Source organism: Oncorhynchus clarkii, chromosome 29, assembly GCF_045791955.1.
Source record: "Oncorhynchus clarkii lewisi isolate Uvic-CL-2024 chromosome 29, UVic_Ocla_1.0, whole genome shotgun sequence".
Classification (NCBI taxonomy): Eukaryota; Metazoa; Chordata; class Actinopteri; order Salmoniformes; family Salmonidae; genus Oncorhynchus; species Oncorhynchus clarkii.
In genome coordinates, this window is record NC_092175.1 from 6,628,748 (window position 1) to 6,643,099 (window position 14,352).

Sequence of the window (14,352 nt, forward strand, 5' to 3'; positions counted from 1 at the left end):
GAATCCTCACTAACTAACTGTTCACAACACACACAGCAAGTCTGATTGTGACAAATGACAGGAAATGAACCTAGTTCTGAAGAGCTTGACTGTGAAGGAGACGAAGAAAGAAAGTGCACTTTTGGACAACACAAGAGCTCCCAACACTCCAGAAAGAGCATTTAATGAGGACTGGGGGAGGGAGGGATGGAGTTTAGAGTGAGTGGGGTGGTGGGGGCACAAGTTAGCCATGGGAAAATACCCCATTCAGGTCGAAATAACAACAAATCTGTTTCTAAAGACCACCTGAAGAGAAGTAAAGTGGTTTGGTTGAAATAATCATCTTTAAAAAGCGAAGGGCGGGTTAATTCTAGCCGTTCGGTCTCCTATCCTCTTCCCTCTGATTGCTATGAATAGGACTATAGTGAATGAAGATTCGTTAATGAATTAATAAGACGAGGAAGGCATTTAGCAGGCACTTAAGAGTGCTGCATTCTCTCAATGCCTCTTATATTCACAGGAGAGTGAGGTGTGTGTGTGTGTGTGTGTGTGTGTGTGTGTAAAAGATATTCAACCACTCTTGGGAGGCGAATCAAAGTTGAATGTTTCTTATTGATTCAATTGATAGAAAGCCTCCATAGAAAGCAGTCCAGTCATTATTGGCCCCACTTACGAAGCCATTACCTACACACTACATATGTTGCTGCTTGGACTAAGGCACACATCTTTCACAGTGACTAATCCTAAACACCCGCGATTGGTCACGGTGACGATAATGCAGCTAATGTTCTGTCTGATTGTGTAAGATAATGATTCAGATATTTATTTATTTTTCGGGATTTAACAGCGTATGATAACTTACCTTGCTCCTTGCGGAAGTCCTGTTCGGTCATGGTGGCGGGTAGGAAGAGTTCTCCTACGGCAGGCTGGATGGACACACTGAACTGGTCCTCCTTCGTACTGATGGACAAACAGGACGACAGACCAACAAGCCCCTCGTAAATTAGTGGTGTGTGTGTGTGTGTGTGTGTGTGTGTGTGTGTGTGTGTGTGTGTGTGTGTGTGTGTGTACAGCTGCGTGCGTGTTTGACGTTCTCTCCATCTCCGTTGTGATTGTCATGCAAAACACACTGGGCGATTGGCATTTTAGGAAAGATTGATTTGCTCGGTCCCAAACAGGTTCTCTGATCAACCTATTGATCAGCGAGCAGAGACATGGATAAGAGAAGAGATGAGAAGAAAATGAGGAGAGGTTCCTTCTACAGCTGGAATAATAGCAGGATAGGAAAGAGGAAGAAGAGGCTATAGCTGTTTCAGCCTCACTGTCTAAAAACGACTCGACGCCAGAGTATCTTACCACAGCTGGAAGTTGGCTGCTTGTGTTGAGTCGTTGAAGTCGACGCCCAAAGACACAGTCACCGAGGCCTCTGGCAGCAGACATTCTGAGAACGGAGAGAAGGAAGGAGAGGAGGATGAAAATAGAGGAGTGAGTGACAAGGGCAGAGGAGGAAGGGGCAGAGGACGAAGAGAGGGAAAGGGAGAGGTCATTAGAGTGGAACAGACAGGCATGCAGACGCCACTTGTGTTTTCTACTTCACAAAGCAAGGCCACCACGTGTGACAAATCCATCCTTCAATCTCATCCTCCACAACGAGACGAAAGACAGAACACAAAAAATGAAGGAGTAGCATATTTCCAAAACAACAGGGTTGTCAAAGAGAATGTCAGGGTCTAAAGAGGAGAGCGAGAAATAGTGAAAGAGGGTGAGATGGATATGTATAAAGGAGGAAGAGAGATTGGGGGGGGGGTGAGAGATCTGAGAGACCGAGGGGAGGGGGGGAGACGAAGCAGAGAAAGATCTGAGAGACCGAGGGGAGGGGGGGAGATGAAGCAGAGAGAGATCTGAGAGACCGAGGAGAGGGGGGGGGGGGGGGGGGGGGGCGAAGCAGAGAGAGATCTGAGAGACCGAGGGGGGGGGGGGGGGGGGGAGAGACGAAGCAGAGAGAGATCTGAGAGACCGAGGGGAGGGGGGGAGACGAAGCAGAGAAAGATCTGAGAGACCGAGGGGAGGGGGGGGGGAGACGAAGCAGAGAGAGATCTGAGAGACCGAGGGGAGGGGGGGAGACGAAGCAGAGAAAGATCTGAGAGACCGAGGGGAGGGGGGGGGGAGATGAAGCAGAGAGAGATCTGAGAGACCGAGGGGAGGGGGAGAGACGAAGCAGAGAGAGATCTGAGAGACCGAGGGGAGGGGGGAGACGAAGCAGAGAGAGATCTGAGAGACCGAGGGGAGGGGGGGAGACGAAGCAGAGAAAGATCTGAGAGACCGAGGGGAGGGGGGGGGAGATGAAGCAGAGAGAGATCTGAGAGACCGAGGGGAGGGGGAGAGACGAAGCAGAGAGAGATCTGAGAGACCGAGGGGAGGGGGGAGACGAAGCAGAGAGAGATCTGAGAGACCGAGGGGAGAGAGAAAGACATGAAGCAGAGAGAGAGATCTGAGAGACCGAGGGGTGAGAGAAAGAGGGAGTCATAGGCCAAGAGGAGAGAGAAGGATCCTCCACGGTCTCCTGAGCAACCAAGTGTTTCTCTGTGTCTCTGCGGAGCGGAACTCTGTCACACAGAGGAGAGGACCCTGGACACCAGAGCCATCATACACTCTCTTTCTCTCCACTCTTCTCAAAGCTGCTTTCTATCCCTCCATCACCATCTTCCCATTTGTCTCACTCTCTCCCTCTCCATTTGAGTTTTAAGAGAAACGTGGACTTTAGTCCAGTAGATGCTGACATATAGAAGAGACAGATCTATTGTAACACATTGTGGGCTATGCTGCTGTAGGAATAGTCAAGCGCTCGTCTGTAACGTCTTTATGAGGTTAAATACACTGTGGGGTAAAGTAAGGTATTCTGTCTGCATTCACTTTCTCCTGCTCAATATGAAAAGCAACTCCACTCTCACGCACACCCACACTCTAAGCTCAATCGATCCTAATTACCCAGTGTTTGGCTGCCGGAGTTCCTTCAATGCCCAATCAATCCACAGCCAATTGATGCTTTTAACGCGCTTGAGCGCACACCTTTTCATCTTGGCCCCCCCCTTTCTTTTGTTTGTGTGTGTGTGTGTGTGTTATGAAGACACACTATATAGACAAAACTGTATAGACACCCCTTCAAATTAGTGGATTTGTCTATTTCAGCCACACCCGTTGCTGCTGACAGGTGTATAAAATTAAGCGCACAGACATGCAATCTCCATAGACAAACATTGGCAGTAGAATGACCTCACTGAAGAGCTCAGTGACTTTCAATGTTGCACCGTCATAATACGCAACTATTCCAACAAGTCAGTTTGTCAAATTTCTGCCCTGATAGAGCTGCCCCGGTCAACTGTAAGTGCTGTTTTGTGAAGTGGAAACGTCTACGAACAACAACGTCTCAGTGGTAGGCCACACAAGTTCACAGAACGGGACCGCTGAGTGCTGAAGCGCGCGTTAAAAATAGTCTGTCCTCGGTTGCAACACTCACTACCGAGTTCCAAACTGCCCCCGGAAGCAACGTCAACACAGGAGAACTGTTCGTCGGGAGCTTCATGAAACGGGTTTCCATGGCCGAGCAGCCACACACAAGCATAAGATCACCAGGCACAACGCCAAGCATCGGCTGGAGCGGTGTAAAGCTCACCGCCATTTCTCTATGGAGCAGTGGAAACGTGTTCTCTGTGATGAATCATGCTTCACCATCTGGCAATCTGACAGACAAATCTGGGTTTGGTGGATGCCAGGAGAACACCACCTTCAAGAATGCACGGTTCCAACTTCAGTTTGGTTGACGATGAAAAATGGTTTGAGGCTGTTTTTCATGGTTCGGGCTAAGCCCCTTAGTTCCATTGACGGGAAATCTTAACACTACAGCATACAATGACATTCTAGACAATTCTGTGCTGCCAACCTTGTGGCAACTGTTTTGGGAAGGCCCTTTCCTGTTTCAGCATGACAATGCCCCCGTGCACAAAGAGAGGTCCATACACTGAGCGCTGTGTCCATACACAGAGACCTACACTGAGCGCTGACCTCAACCCCATCAAACACATTTGGGATGAATCGGTACTCCGACTGTGAGGCAGGCCTAATCGCCCAACATCAGTGCCCGACCTCACTAATGCTCTTGTGGCTGAATGGAAGCAAGTCCCCACAGCAATGTTCCAACATCTAGTGGAAAGTCTTCCCAGAAGAGTGGAGGCTGTTATAGCGGCAAAGGGGGGACCAACTCCATATTAGTCCAAAATCAATGACATTATGTTCGACGAGCAGGTATCCACATACACTACATGACAAAAAGGATCTAACTCACCTATAGTATTGAAGCAGTGAATTACCAAAACATTTATCCAACATTGAAGGTCCACAAGAACAGTGGCCTCTGTCATTCTTAAATAGAAGAAGTTTGGAACCACCAAGACTCTTCCTAGAGCTGGCCGCCCAGCCAAACTGAGCAATCTGTGGAGAAGGGCCTTGGTCAGGGAGGTGACCAAGAACCCGATGGTCACTGACAGAGCTCTAGAGTTCTTCTGTGGAGATGGAGGTCCTTCTGGAAAGTTCTCCCATCTCTGCAGCACTCCACCAATCAGGCCTTTATCGTAGAGGGGCCAGACGGAAGCCACTCCTCAGTAAAAGGCACATGACAGCCCACTTGGAGTTTGCCAAAAGGCACCACGAGAAACAAGATTCTCTGCTCTGATGAAACCAAGATTGAACTCTTTATCCTGAATGACAAGCTTCACTTCTGGAAGAAACCTGGCACCATCCGTACGGTGAAGCATGGTGGTGGCAGAATCATGCTGTGGGGATGTTTTTCAGCAGCAGGGACTGCGAGACTGGTCAGGATCGAGGGAAAGATGAACAGAGCAAAGTACAGAGAGATCCTTGATGAAAACCTGCTCCAGAGCGTTCAGGACCTCAGACTTGGGCGAAGGTTCACCTTCCAACGGGACAACGACCCTAAGCACACAGCCCAGACAACGCAGGAGTGGCTTCGGGACAAGTCTCTGAATATCCTTGAGTGGCCCAGCCAGCCAAGTCAAGGGGTCTGAATACTTTCTGAATGCACTCTATTATGTTATCTAGCCCGCCTACAGTATTGAAGCAGTGTATTATGTTATCTAACCCACCTACAGTATTGAAGCAGTGTTTTATGTTATCTAACCCACCTACAGTATTGAAGCAGTGTTTTATGTTATCTAACCCACCTACAGTATTGAAGCAGTGTTTTATGTTATCTAACCCACCTACAGTATTGAAGCAGTGTATTATGTTATCTAACCCACCTACAGTATTGAAGCAGTGTATTACGTTATCTAACCCACCTATAGCATTGAAGCAGTGTATTATGTTATCTATCCCACCTACAGTATTGAAGCAGTGTATTACGTTATCTAACCCACCTACAGTATTGAAGCAGTGTATTATGTTATCTAACCCACCTACAGTATTGAAGCAGTGTATTACGTTATCTAACCCACCTATAGCATTGAAGCAGTGTATTACGTTATCTAACCCACCTACAGTATTGAAGCAGTGTATTACGTTATCTAACCCACCTACAGTATTGAAGCAGTGTATTACGTTATCTAACCCACCTATAGCATTGAAGCAGTGTATTACGTTATCTAACCCACCTACAGTATTGAAGCAGTGTATTATGTTATCTAACCCACCTACAGTATTGAAGCAGTGTATTACGTTATCTAACCCACCTACAGTATTGAAGCAGTGTATTACGTTATCTAACCCACCTATAGCATTGAAGCAGTGCATGTCGAGTCCTGTGGGGTCCCTGTCTCCAATGTGGATCTGTTCCAGAGGGTGGTCAGTGGTGTTGGTCAGGCTGATCTGGACTGAGACCATGGTGGGCTGGTAGAGACAGGGCTGTCTGGGGAACTGGTACTGGGCTGACAGACCTTTACCAGTCATACGGTGCAGCAGGTCATGGCTCTTCTCGGGGACAAATGCCGGGCCGCTCACCTGGAGGAGGAGGGCGTCACAGGAAAGAGGGCAGGGGGTGAGGATACAGAGAGAAAACAGAGAGAGCGAGACAGGCACTTGCTTTGAGACAAAACCGTGTAAGCGCTCACCGGGACCACAGACAAGAGGACAGGCACTAGGAAGAAGGTATGATCTTAAAAAAAGGTTGGTTGATAACTGACCGACATGGTCTTTGTAAAAGGTACACATACAAATACTTATTTACTCTTTTCATTTGCTGGTCGATAGCGTAGGCCCAGCACTCAATATGTATTCACCATCTACAATTCAGTGGTTATGCTCTTCGATTTTGTTTCGACCGCAAAAGAACTGAGGGTTTGTTGACAACTTAAGCCTAGCTCTGTTCATTAAAACACAACCTTTCTCCCCTGAAAAGGGCCAATTCCACTGTTCTAGAAAAGCCCCATATAAACCCAGTGTATTATTATTGGTATTATTCCCCAATCAGGCAGGCTAGTAGTGAGTGGGCCTGATGGCAGGCTGAAGGACTGCTCAGGCTTAATGAATGGGAACAGTAGAGGCCTGCCATTCAACTCTCCATTAAACAGAGCTTTTACCTTTTCACCGGCAGAAAATGGAATTACCATAGCACAGAAAGGCAGGACAAAACACCATGCCATGAGGAGAAGACACTTTAGAGAGACATTCTTGGGTTTAAGAGGAGTGGTTTTCCTTGATCTTTGGAGTGTTTTGCTTGTTCTTTATTTTCCCGTTCCCTGCATTAGCATGGTCCCGCTCTTACTCTGTTCCTTTCATTCTTATTCCCGGTGCATAAACCGGCTCGACTCGCCCATTTGACAGTGGCGACGGCCTCCTCTCGACTCAAGAGGACCAACCCTACATTAGCATTGTACATGGACGTGCACCTAGGCCGACGTGTTGCAGTACAAGTCATCTACGTCACAGACGAAGACGGGCGCAACAACAATTAAGCTCCATGCCAAAACAAATCAACCTAAGTCGGCTCGGTGGTTTCGTAACACTTTGCGTAGGCACAAAACGACCCTGCATTGCAATATCGCCATCAACAACGGTTACAAAAATCAAAACGCTACTTTCCAATGGAGGGTTGAAAAGTAGCATTTCGTAACATTGATGTGTAACCACTCATGTCGCATCTACGTGCGAATAGGGGAGTAAAACGCTGCTGCTTTGTGGCTCCATCCTCATGAGCAGTAAAAGGCTGCCCTGTTGACACTCAGCCCAGCCATGCAGTAGAAACACAACTGTCAAACTATCAGGACACGAAACAAACGCACACCTGTTTCGGCGAGGTGTTGGCTAGCGGAGTAGAACACTTGAAAAACAAAAAGGAGAGAGTTGCACACTCAGATGCAATCATTTTACAACCAACGTTGCGACAGCCAAGCTGCCTTCAGAGTATAAAGACGGCGTGGCTGTCGAAACTAAATATCAGGACTATCGTGGCTATATATACACTAACTAGGCTATAGAACGCCCATAACTCCAACAACTTAACATGAACCTCCCCGCCTCTGTCAGACAGACACACGGATATCAACCGCGTTAATGATTGAGTAAAGTGACAGAACACTAAAACGAGTAGTTAACGCCCAAATCCCACCGTTACACCTGCGGTTGCTGGTGCCACGCCTTTACCTCGACAAGCTGAGCGAGAGGGAAAGGCAGAGCGAGGAAGTGAGGGAGGGGAAAGGAAGTGAGGGGGGGAAAGGAAGTGAGGGGGTGGGGAAAGGCAGAGCGAGGAAGTGAGGTGCGGGGGGGAAAGGCAGAGCGAGGAAGTGAGGTGCGGGGGGGAAAGGCAGAGCGAGGAAGTGATGGGGGGGAAAGGCAGAGCGAGGAAGTGAGGGGGGGGAAAGGCAGAGCGAGGAAGTGAGGAGGGGGGAAAGGCAGAGCGAGGAAGTGAGGGGGGGAAAGGAAGTGAGGGGGGAAAGGAAGTGAGGGGGGAAAGGAAGTGAGGGGGGAAAGGAAGTGAGGGGGGAAAGGCGGATAGAAAGGAAGTGAGGGGGGGAAAGGCAGAGCGAGGAAGTGAGGAGGGGGGAAAGGCAGAGCGAGGAAGTGAGGAGGGGGGAAAGGCAGAGCGAGGAAGTGAGGAGGGGGGAAAGGCAGAGCGAGGAAGTGAGGGGGGGAAAGGAAGTGAGGGGGGGAAAGGAAGTGAGGGGGGAAAGGAAGTGAGGGGGGAAAGGAAGTGAGGGGGGAAAGGAAGTGAGGGGGGGAAAGGAAGTGAGGGGGGGAAAGGAAGTGAGGGGGGGAAAGGAAGTGAGGGGGGGAAAGGCGGATAGAAAGGAAGTGAGGGGGGGAAAGGCAGAGCGAGGAAGTGAGGAGGGGGGGAAAGGCAGAGCGAGGAAGTGAGGGGGGGAAAGGCAGAGCGAGGAAGTGAGGGGGGGGGGAAGGAAGTGAGGGGGGAAAGGAAGTAAGGGGGGAAAGGAAGTGAGGGGGGGAAAGGAAGTGAGGGGGGGAAAGGAAGTGAGGGGGGAAAGGAAGTGAGGGGGGGAAAGGCGGATAGAAAGGAAGTGAGGGGGGGAAAGGCAGAGCGAGGAAGTGAGGAGGGGGGGAAAGGCAGAGCGAGGAAGTGAGGGGGGGAAAGGCAGAGCGAGGAAGTGAGGGGGGGGGGGGAGGCAGAGCGAGGAAGTGAGGGGGGGAAAGGGAGAGCGAGGAAGTGAGGGGGATAGAAAGGAAGTGAGGGGGATAGAAAGGAAGTGAGGGGGATAGAAAGGAAGTGAGGGGAAGGGATGGAGAAGGAGAGCGCTCGAGAGGGGGGGGGAGGGGGGGGGGGAGGAGGGGGGGGGGGGGGGAGAGCGCTTGAGAGGGGGGGGGGTACGACGACAATAGAAAGGTGTGAGAAATCTCACAACGCAACCGTCAAAAGTGTCAACAAGCAAGATAAAACAGGCCCAAGAAAAACAAACGTGTGAAACGAGGGGGCGAATATAACTCAGTTCTGAAATGGGAATACACACACAAACCCGGTTTTGAGAGGTGTTAGAAATGCGTTGTTTGACAGGAGATAGGAGGTGGGCGGATCAGACGAAAGGAGAGAAGAGGTGTGTGTGAAACATTCTCAGGACTGTCATGGCGTGTGAGTGTGGAGAATCAGGTTTGAAATGCAACCGGGTGCTGAAGAACTGGAAGTCAAACGTGCCGTCTCTGGGGCGTTACCGTCCCGGGTCCCTAACTGACTCTGCCTTCAATGACACTGCTTACTTTAGTAAACAGAAACAGGCTAATCACAGTCAAAGGGTCTTAATACAGGCTCTAGTGGTTAGAGCGTTGGGCCAGTAACTGAAAGGTTGCTAGATCGAATCCCAGAGCTGACAAGGTAGAAATCTGTCGTTCTGCCCCTGAACAAGGCAGTTAACCTACTGTTCCCCGGGTAGGCCGTCACTGTAAATAAGAATTTGTTCTTAACCGACTTGCCTTGTTTAAAAAAAAAACATTTTAAAAAACACAGTAGAAGAGGTGGTAGTCTTCATACGACGGCACAGAAGAGGTTCTCAAACCTCTGGTAACAGTCAGCCTTGACATGACGTTTCTGTGTTGCGTACCCTCAGACATCCCGGACATAGACAGGGGGGGGGGTCAAACAAACATTTGCCGGCGTGGCGCCCTCCTCACACTCGCCCGTCACGCCAACGAGGGGAATTTATCGGGCCACTTTTGTCCGTGTCAGAGCAGTCGCTGTCGATAAAGCTGCCCATAACGTCTGCCACCCCGTCACAAAGCAGATTTACCTTCCTGACAAGCACATCCTTGCCTCCAACCCGCGCTCAAGGTCCTGTCTAACACAACCCGAGAAGAGGGAGGGATGCAGGATAGGACAGGGCTTTAAAGCGCTTATCATCACCAATTTCACACAACGGACAGTGACGGCTTAACGCACCCCCCGCCACCGGAGGCATCCCCCGGACCCAAAGTGTAAATAACAGCAGGCTAGGGATGTAACCTTGACTCCACACACACACACACAGTGTCGCTCTTTTTGGCTCTCCTGGACTTGAGGGAAGCTGACAATGGGGGGAGGAAGTTGATTGAGAGGCTTTATTAGGTCTCAACTTAAAGGATGCTACTGTGATGGATGATACACACACGCCAGTCACCTTCAGAGCCCGGATACACACACACACAGGGACGACGCGCTCACTCCCTCCCAGCATCCTCTCTGGTAAATGACCTGAAAATCCCGCTGACAAATTCAAAAAGGGGCTAACCGTAACCGGGCGTCTGGCGAGCATGTGGACGCATAAGATGTCCAATTTAAAGAGAAAGAGTGCGTGTTAGGAGATGTATGAGGACGTATTGAAAATCCATTTCTGCTTTTGTGACAGTGGCGGCTTGTTACTTCCAAAAGAGGATTTCATCACGTTGTGAGATTGTGTGACGGAGAGAGACAGAGAGAAAGAGAAAGGGGTGTAAGGGACGTGTGTCTGATTGTAATTGCCCCCCCCCCAGTCAGGACAATTAATTGAGTCAGCCTATCAGAAGACCTTGACTAGAAGGAGTCAACTAGATGTCACTACAGTCACCTACAACCATATTAAACCAACAAGAGTTAGTTAGCCCAAAGCACATCGAGAGAGGTTAGTGCATCTGGGGTAAATCCTCACCGAATGGGATTTTGTTTTAAGTGACTCACCTGGTTACTTTCAAATCAGCATGGATAGTTACGGCACAGTACACCAGTTCAATTGAAGCCTTTGCATCAGGGACTTGATTCAGAGACAGACAGACAACCGACACACTCACCCAGCCACATCCCATCAAAACCAACCGGTTGCATATTGCACTATTTCCTACAGGGCATTTAAACCTCTTTATACCCCGCCAGTGTGTGTGTGTGTGTGTGTGTGTTAGAGAGAGAGAGTGGCAGGTAGGGGTGTGTGGAGGGCAGGGCTGCTATATTCCAGCCTTTCCCGGCCCACTGCTGATTCATAATTAGACCTTAACCCATCGCGCCCACACCCGAGGAGGTCAGAGAGGGGAGACGGGGGAGGAGAGGCCCGTCTGATGGGCACCAAATGAACAAATTATGATGGCCCCCTCCAGGTGTGATGGGGTCAAACGGCCCGCGCCCTGCTGCTGACAGTTCAATTTCCCCCCAACGCAGCCCCATTCGCCCAATGCTAATTATGAACGAAACGTTATCAGCCTTAGTCAACCCCCCGCACACACACACACACACACGGACAGAGTGTGTGTGGCAGGGTGGGTTGGTTTAAAAGGCATTTGAGAGATCCTCTAATGTCAAAATGTTATTAGAGAGAGAGGGAGCATGACAGAGAGAAAAGAGAGAAAGGGGAGAGAGACAAAGGGAAAAAGAGGGGGGAGAGGAGAGAGGACGATAGAGGGGGGGGGGGGGGGGGGTCAGAGACAGTGACCAGGGTTAATGTAAATATCTTTGATAACCAGGCAGTAATTCTCAAAAAAAGGGCCGAAGCGCTCAGCTGAGACACACACCGCTTCTGCGGGCGGATTGGTGAGATATAGAAAGGACACAGGGTAAGTGTGTGAGAAAGAGCGAGATAGTGAGTGAGTGGGTGACACTGCTCGTGTGTGTGTGTGTGTGTGTGTGTGTGTGTCTGTTCGTACGCTTTTGAAAGTAAGTAGCAATAGAGGGTTTTGAGGTTATTTACCCCCCAGTCTATGAATCCTGATGGCCATCATGTATGTATGCATAGGATTGACTCTCAAATCAGACGCTGATGTGAAAACAGCACCCTGTTTAATCTGCAATTCTATTCTCCATTACTGCCCGGGCTTTCACCTTTCAGTACACACACCACTCTGCATACAGACAGACCTGGGAAGGGCTGTCAATCACACACACACACGCACGCACACACGCCTTGGACGAGTGATGACAGAACAATTCAAAAAAAGACACAAAGACTGGCTACATGAGGGAACTTCTTTGTAGCTAAGATAAGGAAAGTAAACGGGAATTTTACGGGTCCGTACGGCGACGTTATGGGGACATATCGGCTCTCTAATGGATTAGCCGATTGGTTGGTCACACACGGTCCTCAGCTAAACCAGCGCGAGGCCAACGCGCGCACATAAATCTCAAACCAAAAGACAGTTGTTACACTGGGGAGAAAGGTCAAGCGTCACGCACAGACACGCTGTGCAGGGACGACAGGGGAAGAGCGACAGAGAGAGGTGGAAAGAGAGACGGATGGACGGAGTTTGGCATCGGAGCAGTGCACCTGGATGAGAGGATGAGAGGGAGGGATAGGGAGGAGGAGAGGAGTACTAAATATGTTCAGGGAGGAGAAGAAAAAAAGTCAGTAGCCAACCTCAGGAGGAGATATCTCAGCCCCCGGAGAGACCCGATTCATTCAGGAGACACACTACTGGATGCTGTCTCTCTCTCTAAGCTCTGTCAACCAGACACACACACAGGACCCAGTGGACTTACAGAGGGAGGGATAGACAAACCAACACAGACAGTACACACACCTGTATGGTGGAGGAGATGTTGGAGAGAGACAGGCCTTCCAGGTCTCCGAGCAGGCTGGGAGAGAGGACAGACATCTTGGGCCGGGTCACTGGTGTAGGAGTGACTACAGGACAAAGAGAAGGCCCGGGGACCAGCCTTAAGTAAAATGTATGCACGCATTACTGTAAGTCACTTAGGATGAAAGTGGAAACATTGTGATGACTACAGTTGGATGTATTGTTCACAGTTACGTTGCTGTAGCGCAGACAGAAAACGTACAGTCGTCCAAATCCAACAGGGACACCTCCTTCAACAAGGACACCTCCTTCGTTGACTTCACCTCCATCTAGGGGGGGGGAGGGGGGAGAGAGAACCAGAAACCTATGTGAGAAACAAACTGTCTCTAGAGCATACAGATCTCCACAGGCTTGGAACAGGTGCTGGGTAACGAAAATAAATACTAATTCAAAATGTGCGACCCTTAGGTCTCTGTCGGATTGGGAAATACATCTATAGTCAAACACACTTGGCAGAGTACAGAACGGTATATCATAACATATACACAGTTTCCCCTTTTTAGATAAATGTTTCAACATGAACGGCACGACGAATGAAGGATATAGATGAAAGAGATAGAGGAACAAGTGGAGGAGAGAAAAGATGACAAGCAGAATATTGGAAGTAAACGCTGTATGTATTGTTTAGGGGGGGGGGGGGGGCGTACCTAAATTTGACTGACAGCGTCTATCCAATGTAACATGACATTTCTAAACATATCTGCTATGTACATAAAATTCAATTCGAGATCAATTCTATTTCTCAGGCTGCTGTGCGCACACACACACAGTACATCTGAAGCGTGTTTCTGATCTGCATGGGCCAGCCATGAGGTGCGTCCCGTCACAACTTGATGCACTCTAGTGACTCTACCTCCAACCACTAGGCCAGGCTTGTCAAACGGCGACTCAGAATATTAGGATGTGCGTCACCAGATCTACACTACAAAACGGGCAACATTAAAAACGCTATTAAACATAAGAGCGCTTTTACGGCTCTCTCTCGCTCTCCATGCCCTCCTAACCAACCACGGCCCTGTTCACATCTTATAAAAGAACAGTATAATTCCACTCTGCTTACTGCGGGATCCACTAACGGACAGAGAGAGAGACAGAGAAGGTGTAATAGTGAAAACAAACAATGAAGTTCGAGGGCGTATCTTATCAGATTGTCTCTGATTGATGCTTGGTGGCGGTATAATAGAGAAGGAACCCTTGTTTGCAGGCGGAGTGAGCGAGGTGAAAGAAAGTGGAAGAGCAAAGGAAAAGAGAGATGCATAGGTCACAGAAGCAAAGTATGCAAAATTAGAATTTCATAGCAGAGAACGAAAGAGGGAGGGACAGAGAGGGAAGGATGAGTGAAGGAAAAGACAGGGGGGGGGGGGGGTAGATGGGGAAGATGACACTGCAAAGAAGCAGACCAAATCCTATTCCACTGTGTAGAATCTGATTTCTCGGCCTCCACTAGCTCGGAGAAAGACGTGGGAGAGTCTCAATTGCATACTCCCTCGCGTCCTCTCTCCTCACCACCTTCTCAAAACCCATTGGATGAGAAAGCCAGAAGTCCCTCCCATCTGACCTTCTCCTCCAATGGGATGAGAGAAGGTGGTGAGGAGAGAGGATGCAATTGAGATTCTCCCACGGTTCACGCTAACACATTATATAGCGTTGTACTATGACAAACAGAAGGTTGGTTCAAACACTCTTATTTACAGTGTGGAGAAGAGCTCAGATTGGACACAAGTCAACAGAAGTTCATCTGTTCAGACTCAGACCATGGCCTCAATTCAAATCCGCTGCAGATAAAGGAAAACCCCCACCAGGGGTTATTTCTGGAGGTGTTAACCATGCTAAAACTGAAGCCCTCAG

At 49.3% G+C, this 14,352-nt stretch overlaps 1 protein-coding gene across 3 annotated transcripts in view; it reads right to left on the minus strand.

Moving 5' to 3' along the window:
• The window catches only part of LOC139387863 (AP-3 complex subunit beta-1-like), a 61,585-nt gene that overhangs the window by 13,500 nt on the left and 33,733 nt on the right, over nucleotides 1–14,352 (minus strand). For 2 of the 3 annotated variants that reach the window (XM_071134163.1, XM_071134164.1), the window contains exons 21-25: nucleotides 12,707–12,773; nucleotides 12,448–12,551; nucleotides 5,763–5,991; nucleotides 1,336–1,420; nucleotides 842–939 (exon numbers count right to left, since the gene is read on the minus strand). In XM_071134163.1, coding sequence (XP_070990264.1) covers nucleotides 842–939; nucleotides 1,336–1,420; nucleotides 5,763–5,991; nucleotides 12,448–12,551; nucleotides 12,707–12,773 — 583 coding nt within the window. Of the gene's footprint in view, nucleotides 1–841; nucleotides 940–1,335; nucleotides 1,421–5,762; nucleotides 5,992–12,447; nucleotides 12,552–12,678; nucleotides 12,774–14,352 lie in introns of all 3 variants that reach the window. The other variant, XR_011629228.1, reaches the window with a different exon arrangement.